The sequence below is a fragment of the Cnephaeus nilssonii genome (genome assembly GCF_951640355.1).
Source record: "Cnephaeus nilssonii genome assembly, chromosome: 9".
In the NCBI taxonomy this organism is placed as follows: domain Eukaryota; kingdom Metazoa; phylum Chordata; class Mammalia; order Chiroptera; family Vespertilionidae; genus Cnephaeus; species Cnephaeus nilssonii.
The window spans coordinates 7053297-7067096 of record NC_137080.1 but is presented as its reverse complement, the minus strand read 5'-3'; the positions used below and the strand labels follow the sequence as shown (position 1 = coordinate 7067096).

The window sequence follows — 13800 nt, the reverse complement described above, 5'->3', positions numbered from 1 at the left end:
CCCGCAGGGCAGCCCCTTTGAATCCAATCACTCTAATAGGTGAGGGCTGTTCTTCCCTCACCCACCACGACCATTCTAAAGGGAAGATGTTTACCAACTCCAGGGAATCTCCAAGTCACTGAGTTTCTGGAAGTTTGGCAAAGTGAACTATTCAGGGATATGGTGGGGGATGGATTTCTGACTGGGGGATACCAGCTCTGCCTACAAATACCTCAGAACATTCCCCAAATGTCATGTGACTTTACACACGCTTCCTCAACACCCCCATTTCTAAGCCAGAAAACCCACAATTCTTGGGAGGGTTCATTTTCTCTTTTAACTGGAGCATCCATGGTCACAACAGCCACTTGTAAATCAGAAACAGCCTCAAACTCTCTTTTTTTGTTGGCTTTGTGTAGGGCGCAAAACAGAAATACTTCAACTCCACGTGACTAAGAGTAGGAAAAATATACAACTGTATTTAAAACGCTTAAATTAACAAGATAGTACTTTTCCATTCTAACAAAATATCATACATTCAGTTTAAACAGGAGTTAATACCCAGACACACTTTTCCAAAATACCTGATGCTACTTGAAAATCTGTGACCGTGAGACTTGCCCAGGTTCCTCTCATCGGCAACGCGTGGCCGATTGAAGAACGGTCCGTTCTGCCCCGGAAGATAGACACTGAGCAGACACACTTCGAGCCGCCGTCTCTTTCACAAACTTAAGTCCTGCTGCTTCGTTTTTCTCAAGGATACTTTGGCTGTCAGCAAATCATAGCTTCTCTTCCCTCCAAGACAGTAACACATAACAGGGCCACCGTCGGAGCCAGGTGGGGCTGTGTGTGTGAGCAGCCCTCTCTGTGTGTTCCTGCATTCATCGCCCTGAACTGAGACTGTGATGAGAAGGAGATGAACCAGGTGTGACCATCTGCACGCACACCTCTGCTCTGCGGCAGACCCATCCGAGTCATGTGATTTCAAAGTCAAAGCCGCTACCCTGACACGTGCGGTGCATCGCTTGAACAAGCAAAACCGAAGTGTTCTCCCCGCTGGCTTTCTCAGGCGAACAAGTTGGACCACAAACCAATACATCTGTGCGACCAGGGCCACCAACTGTATCCCGTCCCCCCAAACCAACAACACCCTGGTGCCTCCCATTCGCCCCGATCCCGGCAGAGGCTGCGGGCTGGGCTGTCGAGTGTGTCTCCGTGTTCCGACCCGAATGAGGCCAGAAAAGCCAGCTCTACCAGCTCCTCCTTCCGCCTCCACCAGACAGCACCGAGGCCCCTGGATCTGCTCCCACCCACTGGCTCCCACCATCCGAGAAGGGCGGCACACAATTTTCCAAACAAAAAAGCACAAAACCATTTGCAAAAGGTGTCTACATAATACTGCGCGTGAAAGTCAGACGGCGGCCCGCTGGGAAGGAAGGCACTTGTGAGCAGGGGGGCATCCCCGGGGGCAGGGCTCAGTGAGTCAACAGTTTGAGGCGCGTGAGCCAGCTGACCAGCAGGGACGGCTCTGGGGCCGAGGCCTTGGCCCCCGACGGGGTGGCTTTCTTCTTGGTCCCTTCCTCCTGGAACGGGATGGTGGCGCTGCTGTGGAGATCCGCGCCCAGGTAGCACCTGCTGCCTCGGATGTAGTCCGCGCCTCGGACCAGCTGCCGCTCCGTGTGGGGCCTGGAGAACCGGTAGGGGGGCGAGGCGCTTTCTTCGATGATCGGAGGGATCCTTTCGTTACTGAAATACCGGCAGAGGGCATCCTCACCTGTTGTCAGACAAAGACCGCAAGTCCATTAAAATGACCGGGCACCGCCTAAGTGGGCCCACAGCCCGCTCAACCTGCTGAGGCCCTTGGATGGCGGGGACCACAGCCCGCCCTCCCCCAGGGATGGGCTAGGAGGCCTCGCTGACGGCCAGGCCCACCCCCTGGGGGTATGGAAAGTAGAAATGGCCGAGGGCCATCATAGTTGGGGCCGCTTTCCCACCTGAGAGGTGACAGGTGGGCAGAGCAGAGACAGAGAGCCCGCACTCCGTTACCAGGGATGGGGTTTTCATAACTTCACTTGAAACCAAGACAGAAAGCTGCTAACTCCATGCTCCTCCCCCACCGTCCTTCCACGATGCTTGCAGCATGCAGCACACGCTCCTAGAACAGGGTTCCTATGCTGGAGCGCCCCTAAGGGGCATTCAGAAAGGCGGGGGTGCCTTTGGTCGTGTGGACAAAAGGGGCCACATGCTGACCTGACAAGCTCAGGGGAGGCCTGCATGTCGGTCTTGCAAACTCAGAGACCTAAAGGAACCACAAAGGATGGCCTGAAATTAAATTTTAACTAAAAGCAGTTGTGGTGGGTAGTTACGTCCTAGGCTGGTATCTTCACTAATTAAGATGAACCTTTACCTGAACCAAGCCTGTCTTTTTGTGTCTATAATAACATACCCTTGAAATGTCTGGATAACTTGTAACTTCCCTTTTTCTGGAGCCCCTGGGGCACAACCTAATGTGCTGGGCGCCAGGACAGATGCCACAGATTCCTTCATTATCATGTTAATGGTTCCTGCACCCACCTAAGTATGTGTCTATCATTTTACTTTTTATCCACTCCCAGAGGTTCCCCCCTCCTCCCTTTGCTTTCTGCCGCCTCTCTAGTCTATCACCAATGGATTTCATGTAACCCACCTACGTCCCTCCTTTGCTTGCAATGTATAAAAATAGAGGAAAACCCGCTGTTCTCCAGAGCACTATCCCAATTCGTTGAGATACTGCTTCCCGGCAATTGTCGACAATTTGGCTCAAATAAACGCACAAAAACTCTCTATAGGTTGGAATGTTTTGTTTTTCTTTTATGTTAACAGTGTCACCCGAATGAAGGGCGGGCACTGTTCACCATCCATGGAGGGGCCCAAAAATTTTCATGCTCTGCTACTTGGGACATTTCCCAGCAAGAAAGACTGATCCCACCCGAGATGCCAGTAGACCCCCCTGGGATTGGTGACGGGTGATTATGAAACTGAACAGAAACCTACAACGCAGGCCACTTGGGCATTCCTTTGACCATAAAATTCCACCTCCAAAAACGTGCAAAGATCTACGTCCAAGGGTGCTTACTTAAGCATTATTGACGATGGGGGTGGGGAGTGAATAAAAACACAAATAACCAAAATGTCCAACAAATACTAAGTAAATAGGTGTTATAGCCATACGATGGAACACTAATGCAGCTATTAAAAATGTTCTAGATAATATCCAGCTCACATAGTATTAGTGATCATCTCTTCCTTCCACCCTGCACGCTTTTCCCAAGTGTATAATTGTATCTATGAAAACAACTGGAAGAGACACAACACCTTCGCCCTGATTGCTTCTAGGTTGGGGAAGCAGATTGCAGCCGAGTTTTACTCTCTCGCACCTTTGAGATGTTCTTCCAGGACTTGATTTGCTTTTGTAATCAAAGGGCGAAATTTACTTTTAAAAAGTGCCCATTGTCAAAAAGCCACATAGCGTAGGAGTCGCTTGCTATGAAACGTCCAGAATAAGCAAATGCAGAGACAGAAAGTAGCTGAGTGGTTGCCAGGGGCTGAGGGAGGAAGGAACGAGGCGTGGCTGCCCACAGGCCTGGGGCTTCTTTTCCAGAGGATAGAGGTGCTGGAATTAGAGATGGTGACGGACACACAACGCTAGGACTATACTCAGGTGTCCCCTGCCACAGGGGGAGCGCTGTGGTATATGTGACTTCCATCTCAATAAAGCTGTTACCTTTACCTTTCATTCTAACAGGATCATACGGGGAACATGTGGGCGTGGGGACAGGGGGTCAGGTAGGTTTCCAGTTACTGATTTCACACTCCCCACCCTGCCTCTCACCCCATCTCTCAGGATGTGAAGGCAATAAAAGGCTAAACCTGAGCTTCAAAGGCGAAGAGAACTGCGAGAAAGATGCTGACACTTTAAAATCTACACAAAGGACAGCCTGCCACCTGCTGACTGCTCCACACACTTTCCCTGTCAGCCAGCGGTGTCCTGGACTCCAGGCAGGCATCTCCGCCTTTCCACATTAGCATAACCCGGGCACTTGGGGGACAAGCTTTACCAAGTTCCGGGGAGATGTCAGGGGGTGATTACTTTGAAAGTTGGGCTTCCAGAATGTTTTTCTCCTTCCCTTCGCCATCTAACGCCTGTGGACTTGAACCTGCCACCTGCTTTGTTTTAGCCCTGCAATGTTAGAATGCCCTGCCAGTGCTGATATGATCAAATATAACTGGCAAAAAAATAAGAATATTTATAAACCTTTTTCTCAAGACTATTGCAACAATCAGTAACTGATCATAGGGAGAACTGAACACAAATTTCTTTTCTTTTTTTTTTTTTTTTTTTTCAATTTTTTTATTAAGGTATTATATGTGTACATATCTTACCATTGCACAAATTTCTTTTCTAACTGTAAGTACTCTCTAACACAATAAGGATTTGCGGGGGGATGAGGGGAAATAATCCATGTTTGTTCATGAAAAACCGAACAGACTCCAATAATCATAGTCATAAAATTTAGGATGAGATTACATAATGAATAATTTATTTCTACTTGTTTAGAAACCGGACCATTAATGTCTACAGCCTTTTCAAAGCGCACACTGCTAACGAGGAGATTTACAATCCCTAATAGGACTGCATAATTCTGCCATTCTAGAAATACATAGGGTCTGAGGTCTTCAGCATTCCTGCTTTCACAGATAAGACGATGGGGCTCAGAAAGGCTAAGTCCTCTATCCAGTTATCCCAGCTCACTCAGGAACGGGACTGAGACCTGGGCCCGGGTCTTCTGGTTCCTGATTGGATGTGATTTGCTTCAACTTACCTTTCTTCCCATGACCGCGTGGTCTGGCGAAAGGGTCCACGATCCCCATCCAGCTCCCGTCCGCAGGCATGGACAAAGGCCGGGGCTTGCCTGGGGGGCAGGAGGGAGCAAGGTGACAGTGGGTGACTGGGTGGCTCAGAGAATCATCATCCCCTTTATTTGGAATCTAGACCGCCACCCCAGCAGGATCACACTCACTTAAGCAGAAGCAGTAACGTAGTTTAAATAAGGAACATATCTGAAGGCATCGCGTTTCTGCAGCGAGCCGTGGGGACAGGGGCGTGCTGAACTGGAGTCTGTGGGCGCACGGAGCGGAGCCACTCCGAAGCTAAAACCCAGGCTCTGAAGTTTAAAAGCGGAACGTGATCTCACCCCCCGGGCTTCGATGCCAGGCGGAGCGATGACTCAACAAGGCTGCGGCCTCAGAGGAAGGACTAAAGGTCTCATACTTGGAATTTCATTGAGGTTTATGTTTCCCTCTGCGCCTGCCAAACCCACCCAGCGGTCCCAAACAAGGAGGGGGCGAGGAGGAGAGGAGCAGCACCAAACAAACACTCAGACACGTACCGTAGGACGGCGTTTTCTGCCTCATCTTTGTGGGCAGAATGTTGGTTTCAACCGAATACCCGGGCAACTGATCCGAGTCGGCAATGGTGAACCTCCGTCTTCTGCTCTCCTGGTCCAAGAAGGAATTCGGGGACTCCGAGCCCTTGGGGCCAGGCGCCGGCCGGTGACACTTGCTGGGTCCCCCGTAAACGAAACTCCCGTTCTCGTTCCTGGAAGGCAGCGGGCAGTCATGCAATTGCTTACAAAGACCCTCCCCTGCAGGAGAACTGCAGGAGGCGCACAAAGGAAGGGCCGATCACCTTCCCACTGGGGGAAAGCGTGGCTTTTTCAATCCCAGTTGTTTCTCAAATACATAGAGGTCCTATGAAATAAAGGCAAATGCCGCGATCCTACTATTTAAATAAGGGAAAATGCGTGTCTTTCCTATGTGCTCAAATGGCACCCATGTACCTCTGAAAAGAGGGCTCTGGCTTCCGTGAGCATCCGTCCTACCACTCGGTCACCTACTTATGTGGGTGCAGGAATCTCAGGTTCAGGTGGGACCCGGGGAGCCATTTCTCTCAGGCCCAGCAGAGTGTCTTTGCCAAGATCCAGATAAAAAGACACTTGATGTGCAATGGCGCTGTTAGATTTGAAAATTATGTCAAAAAACACGAAGGGCCCTTTATAGTCCCCAATGGAGAGTGTCTATTTTCTGAACCAAGAACAGAAACTGGCAAGCGCTGGATCTTCAATTGCAACTCCATTCTTTCTAAATGTCTATACTAAAAGTTGAAATTAATTTTAATGGGTCCAAGTTACCAGCTGGTGACATGTTTTGCATTTAGTGAATTCCACTAGGTGATCCTTGTAAAAAATTACCAGACAAAATACAGCATCAACTGAGTCCAAAACCGTCAGACCAGCCTCGCCAGGGCGGTGTCCCCAGTGAGCCGGCTGCCTAGGCGCCCCTTCCCCCATGCATCTGTCTCCTTCCGCACTCTGCAACCTGGACTAGAACTTCCCCATTCACAAAGCTCCCATGACTCAGCACTCCTGCTCTGTAACCATTTGCATTCTTCGTGCCTCAGAAAATATCCTTCATTAATGACATGTGGGGGGTGGGGAGCACGCATGCATATGTGCCTCGCCAAGTAGATTAAAGAACTTCCTGTTCACTATATACATCACCCTCTGTCTTACCACTGCCCTGTGACCCGTCACTGAGACCCAGACAAGAACATTGGAAGTTAGAGGGGGGTGTGTCCTTCCTACGGTTTTAACAGCCCACACACTGACCATCAGTGAAACTCCTGTGTTTTGCATATGCAAGGGCAACTACCTGTTGCTTTAAACACACTTAGGGTCCCATGGCCATAGGACTCCAGTCTCTGACTGCAAGGAAGAGTCCTATCTACCAAGCAGAAAGCCCTGATCACCTACGGTGACTGCTCTGCACGCTATAAGACGTTCTAGGCAAACCAAGACTCAAAGAAGAGGAAAATGACAGTAATTCTTCTTTGTGCCAGGAAGAAATACAATGGAAGCAAATAGTTCAGCTTGCAACAAAACAAACAAGTGAAAAACTCTAATATAAAGTAAAACATCACTCTAAGTTCAACCCCAACTTTGTCGTATGAAATATTACAGCATAATTGCCTATTTCTCAATTTATTCTTGAACAGCTGACTGAGACAGTGGAGTTCTCTGGGGGCAGGAACCACATCTGTTTTGTGCAAATGGCAACCCAGGCCTGACACTAAGTCAATGTATACTGGATGAATGGGCCAGGTTCTCTAGTTTCACCAACATGTGTAAATATGTAAGTTGGCATAAATAAGCCTGTATTTTATACCTAAATCACCCCCTATATAATATCAAGTATGACCATCCTCATTATATAACATTTAAGATAGCCATTATAAAGCAATGACCTTTAAGAATTCATACTAGACACACACATACACACAGGTGTGTGCAAATATAGGTCATCCACACCTACATCCACATTTTTAAGTGCTATGAAGAACACACCTCTCAGCAAAATAAAGCTGTGACTTGAGCTAACGTCCCAGAAATATCTATTCCCTTCCTCCCCAGAGAGGACTTTACCAAGTGAAACTTCAGCTTCAGGGAACCCCCAACACCCCCTTCCAACGTCCAGGGAGGAGCCAAAACAGTGCATTCCCAAAACACATACTTCTGTGAGGAGCCCCCTCCCCACCAAACTGCAAAGTGACAAGGCCCCTGAAACCTGGGTCTGTCCCTACACTTCCCCCTGAAGAATCACAGCCCCCCCAAGTTCTATCAAAATATAATTGACATAACATTGTATTAGTTTAAGGTGTAGAACATAATGATTTCAGAGAGAGAGAGAGAGAGACAGAGAGAGAGACAGAGAGAGACAGAGAGAGAGATGATCACTGCAGTAAGTAACACCCATTACCTCACGGAGTTACACATGCTTTTCTTGTAATGAGAAATTTTAAGACCTACTCTCTCAGCAACTTGCATATACATTATTGGAAATTAGTCACCATCCTGTATATTACATCTCCAGGCCTTATTTATCTTTTTTTTTTTTAAGAGGATATGTATTTATGGATTTTAGAGAGAGAGGGAGAAAGGGAGGGAGGAAAAGAATGGGGGATGGGGAGGGAGGGACGGGGGGGGGGGGGGAGAGAGAGAGAGAGAGAAACATCAATGTGAAAGAGAAACATCAATCAGTTGGTTGCCTCCCATACCTGCCTAACAAGAGATCAAACCTGCAAACTAGGTACGTGCCCTTGATGGGAAAGTGAACCCACCACCTTTGGGACAAGGGCTCCAACCGACTGAGCCACCCGGCCAGGGCAGGACTTACTTATCTTAGAACAGGAAGTCTGCACCTGTGACCACCTTCATCCATCCCCATCCCCCTATCCCCATCCCCTAGCCCCCACTCCTAGGGTCGCACTCTTGAGATGCAACTTTAAGACTCAGCCCTGTCACATGGAATTCGGCAATGTTTCTTCTCCTCATGATCTTCACACCCACCCCACCCCCCCTTAGACTCTCCACGCACAGGTGGCATGCGCACTCCACGCACGGAAGGGACCTGCCTGGGAGAGTAGGGCACGGCCGGCGGCGGAGGGATGTACAGGTCCAGGATGGCCGGCTTCTCCTTCTTCAGCGAGGCGTCCATGGTGCTCTCGGGGGACTGCGACGTGGTGGGCGGCGGCGAGGTCTGAAACAGGAGCAGGTGCAAAGGGTGGGGGTTACCTCCGGGACCGCTCTTGGCACGCGTCTCCCCTCCCCAAAGCCAGCGCCACCTTCCCCGCTCCCCACCCCGGGTAACGAGGCCACCAGGTCGGTAGGTGCTGACAGCTGTTGGCAACATTCAGCTTGTATTTTTCTCTGCGACCCTCACCATTAACTGGGAGTCCCAAAAGACTAGATGCCTAGTGAGCAACAGGGTCGGAAACCGGGTGCCTAGGGTAAGATCCTAGCTCTGAGCAAATAATGTAAACGCCCGTGCCTCAGTTTCCTCCTCTGAAACAGCATACTGACAGCACCTCTTGCACAGGGTAGCAGTGAGGACTGGACGAGTGAGTGAATACAAATCGCTAACTATGTTATCATTGACTGGGAGTGTGAGCTTCCAACCCGGACAATCTGGGTGCCATCCTGTCTGTGCTGGAGGATATGTTCCAGGACCCCCGGTGGATGTCTGAAACCTCGGACAGTGCCGAACCCTGTGTATACTATGCTTGTTCCTATACATGCATACCTATGAAAAGTTTCATTTATAAATTAGGCACAGTAGATTAATAACAATAAGTAATAATAAAATAGAACAATATCCTACATAATAAAAACCTAATATGCAAATCAACCGAACGATGGAATGACTGGTTGCTATGACGAGCACTGACCACCAGGGGGCAGGTGCTCAATGCAGGAGCTGCCCCCTGGTGGTCAGTGCACTCCCACAGGGGGAGCACCGCTCAGCCAGAAGCTGGGCTCATCGCTGGTGAGCACAGCGGCAGTAGCAGGAGTCTCTCCTGCCTCTGAGGCAGCACTAAGGACCCTGAGGGGGATGTCCACCTGCCACCTTAGGCCCGCTCCAAGGGGTCCCGGACTGTGAGAGGGTGCAGGCTGTGCTGAGGGACCCCCGTACCTCCCCAGTGCAGGAATGTCATGCACCGGGACTCTGGTACTGTCATAAAAGTTATGTGAATGTGGTCTTCCCTCCCCACCCCACTCCCGCCTCTCACAATACCTGGCAGGGGCGGGGGGCATGTCTCATCACACACTCCTGCAGGAGGGCTACGGTGCCTGTATAACCACAGGCCGTTGCAGCCAGGGGGCCCAGCTGCCATGCATCGGCTGCTAAAAGCTGTCCCCTTCTCTGGAGAATAGCCCTCCTGAGCACAGCTACAGGAGCCTGTGGCTCTGTGGTTACACCTGTATAACAGGCCGAGGCTAGGCTGCACCTGAGACGCCACCTTGCTGGCTTCCTGCTCCTTCTCTGGCTGCCTTTCTCCCTCACCTGAAGCACATGTCCTCAGAAATCAGCTTCACAAGCATCTGTCACACGTTCTGCTTCTAGGAAACCGTGCGTAAGACACACCCTTCCCCGATGGCATTTGTGGGTGTGCCCCAAGAATAGCGTTTGTCTTCTCTGGGACATGCCCGCCCATCTGCCAAACCCCACCTGGCATTCCAGGCTCCAAAGTGCTCCCGCCTCCACGGGAAGGGTGCCTTACCCGCCCGCCTACCCCTACCTCCCTTCGTCAGAGCCCGACTTCTGTTCTGGGTACCAAGCAGCTGGCAGTCACCCCACCATCTGCTGATGACGAAGGAAGACCTCTGAGATGTCAAGTACCACTTTCTGAGAATCCCCCCAAAATTGAAAGATGTTACACCTTGGACTGAGCAATGCACACAGAAGCATCAGGGGTGTGGCTGATATGTTCACTTATTACTTCAGGAGGGATTTCCCCACACACATACACACACACACAAGGAACACAGTAAATGCACTCCCAGTGCTCTGTGCATCACCAAGTACCCAAATGGATGGCTTGAGATTACTGCCGTTCCTTCCAGTTGAAGATTTGCCAAAAAATCAGTTACATACAAATTGCAATCCTAATCTTAGAGAAGGGCAAAGCGTATTCAAATGCATTGCTTTTCATCCATGGTTTAGGAAACAAATGCTAAGGACTGATGTAAATAATAAAACTCAATGAAAGTCCGTTTGCTTCTTATCACCCAAGACTGGCAATTCTAAACAACGTCTAAACAATGGATGACCGCTCGCACCCTGTGGATTATTCCCACCGCCCCCTCCACCCCCAACTCAGCCCCACGTGGTCTCTCTAACGTTAGCCTTGAACCTGGAAACCTTATGTCAGTGTGCACTGAAAGTGAGAGAGAGGGGGATGAGAGTGAACTTGGTGCAGCGACGGCAGCCCCCAGCCACAGGTGGCTCCCAAACATCTGCAATGTGGCGAGGGAGACTGAGGAACCGGACTGTTAATTGTCTCTAAAGAGCCACACGTGGCGAGTGGTTACTACACTGTTCGGTGCAAATCCAGACTGTGTATTTTCATATAAGGAGGGTCCCAGGAGAATTATGCATGCTCAGGCTCCTGACACCAATCTCCTCCCAATTTTCATCTTGCTTATTGGGGACAACTCAGACCCTTCGCACGGCCCAGGCCCTGCCACCGGAGAAGGCTTACCGTCCCCCCCCCCCCCCGCCCACTCCCCGCCCCAGCGGGAAGGGACCAGGTACCTGCACGACAGGCGGCTTCCACCGCAGGTTTTTCAGGGGCGCGGGGGTGAAGTTGAAGGAACCCGTGGGGCGCTTCTTAAGCAGTAACACGACTCCTGTGGGGTTCTCCCTCAACTTCTTCACCAGGTTTTTTAGCTGCCATCCCACCTGCAGAGAAAAAATGAAGAGGGGGACTCACTCATGAATAAGGCAAAAAAATAAAAATAAAATCTATGAATGTGTCTCCAGGAGACACATTGGTGAGCAAATCGATACCAAGAGGCTGATACAAATATGTCCATCTTGGCACTACTTAAAATTATGGAAAATGGGATATAAAGTGAAATTTTTAAAAATTCAAGCACAGTGGCTTTGGATTTAGTTAGAAGTTCTAGAGGGGGAATATTAAGTCTTAATTCACAATGAAAAACTCACCACAGTTTGCCGATTAACCTGAATGACTTCATCGCCAGCATGAATCTTCTGGGATCTGTCTGCAGGAGACTATTAGGAACAGAGAGAGAGACGCATCTTATTTTTTAAACTTTATATTTCTTTCTGCTTTTACTCCTTCCTCCTTCTTTCTTCTGTAGACAATGAGCAATGGAAATATAATTTTCTCAAGAAATATTATATATGGTGTTCTGCGTTCCCCGTGACTACATCGTCTGTAGCACCTGGCGAACGAGTACTTGTGTTATCTTTTATGCGGGGTCTGTTATTACAGATAATCTGCCAGTTACAACAGCCGGGTCACGTCTACCAGAGTGGGGCACACTGGTGACATGATGAGCTGACAAAAGCCAGTGGTTCATCTAAAAGACACCTTACCTTTCCTCTTAGCAAAGTTGATCTTGTGAAAGCTGACCCACTGTTTACCATGTAAAGACCATCACTGCGCCATCCCACCTCCTATTAAGTGATTCTTAAAGCTAAATCTTATTGTTACTCAACCTTGTTTTACAGGTTATCACAGTGGTATTAAAATAGAAAGATGGTGAAAAGAGAAAAATTTGTTAGAGACAACAAGTTTAAATTCATTTCATTTTCAGGTTGAATTCAAAATAAACACATTTCAGGTGTCAAAACCAACTTCCAGACTTTGTTTTGCCAAATAATACTTTATTTAAAATTTGCAAGTATAGATATATTCACATGTGTGTGCACAGAGATATATTGATTAATCTACTTGTAAAATATTTTGGCCATAGTATTTTTGTTCATTTAATTGAACTAGAATCGTTTATAATTAAAATAAAATATATATGGCTTGGCTGGTGTGACTCAGTAGTTAAGCATCAACCCATGAACCAAGCAAGAGGTCTCGGTTCGACTCCTGGTCCGGGCCCATGCCTGAGTGGCAGGTTTGATCCCCAGTAAGGAGCATGTAGGAGGCAAAGGAGCAGGCAGGAGGCAGTTGATCAATAATTCTCTCTCATCATTAATGTTTCTACTCTTTCTCCCTCTCCCTTCCTCTCTCCCAAATCAATTAAAAAAACAACAACATATTTTTTTTAAAGATGTATTATATGAGCAAAAGAGAAAGACAAGATAAGCCTTTGATTTCAAATGATAGTCAAATGTCGCCTAGGCCAGAGTATTTTATTTGGTAACTTATGTAACTGGCTGAATCTCCAACAATTGACAACTCTCCTTTAAAAAAAAAAAAAAACAGCACCTCTGAACATGGCGGGGAGGTGGGGGTTCGCATCTAAGCTCAAGACACATTTGCTTAATTTTCTCACTCAACTGTTGTGACAGGCTCAACAAGAAATGAGCAAAAGCAGCATGAAACTGGGGAAACTTTCCCTCTGATTTATCTAGGTCCAACACAAAGCACGGGTGTGACTGCTGTTTGTAAAAAACATGCGACACGCTGCCATAACAACCAGCAGTGCCTCACCTGGGAGACGAGCATCGTGGAGAGCAGAGGGAGTTGGCCTAACTCCCATCTCTCCCTAGAGGCACTTAAAAATAAATGCACATGTCACTGCTCCTTCTTGCCCTGCGTGTGTCAGGTGCTTAACCCACGGCGACAGACCAACTTTTCCAGTTCATCTTCCTGGGCTAAGGATGCCTTTAAGGTAAGCGTCACATTCTCAGAGATGGCCTCGAGGCCAAGGAGCCCCTGTTTACAGATGTGCAATCTTACAAAACAAGCCAATGTCCTGAATTGACTCCCCTTGCTAAGGATCTTCATGCACTCATTTCTCAAGTGACCTACCAAGTGATTAAGAGCTGTGCTTGGCAGAACACTGGTAAAGAGAGAGCCCGATACCAAAAGTCTCCCCAGGGCAATAGCCCTTGCCTATCTTCACCAGGAGGCGGGCTGCTGAAAAACGATGCTTGTTCTGGTTTGCGGCAGAAGGGTGATGACCTGAAGAAGAATGTATCCATTCTTCAGAAGCTAATCTAATGCCCACCTCATCTGGGGGGTCAGGCGGGGACAGGGGTATGTCAAGACTCCTGTAAAGGTTTTGAGCAATATCAAAAAAGAAGCCTGATAGAGAATCACTAGATACTGTTTAGTCTGACCTTGGAAAAATGATTGTGGCTTCTCAGATAACCTCAAAAAAAAAAAAAAAAAAAAAAGGACTGGAGGACTGAGATGGCCCCTGGCATTGCTTCAGCCTGGAGTCCAAGATAGAGGAC

At 48.6% G+C, this 13800-nt stretch overlaps 1 protein-coding gene across 2 annotated transcripts in view; it reads right to left on the bottom strand.

The window, feature by feature from the left end:
* Window positions 1-432: 432 nt before the first annotated feature.
* The window catches only part of CNKSR3 (CNKSR family member 3), a 73132-nt gene continuing 59764 nt past the window's right edge, over window positions 433-13800 (bottom strand). The window contains exons 8-13 of one of the 2 annotated variants that reach the window (XM_079779711.1): window positions 11584-11652; window positions 11170-11316; window positions 8489-8613; window positions 5409-5617; window positions 4842-4931; window positions 433-1665 (exon numbers count right to left, since the gene is read on the bottom strand). In XM_079779711.1, the coding sequence (XP_079635837.1) occupies window positions 1463-1665; window positions 4842-4931; window positions 5409-5617; window positions 8489-8613; window positions 11170-11316; window positions 11584-11652 (843 nt within the window). In that variant the 3' untranslated portion in view covers window positions 433-1462. Of the gene's footprint in view, window positions 1754-4841; window positions 4932-5408; window positions 5618-8488; window positions 8614-11169; window positions 11317-11583; window positions 11653-13800 lie in introns of both variants that reach the window. The other variant, XM_079779710.1, reaches the window with a different exon arrangement.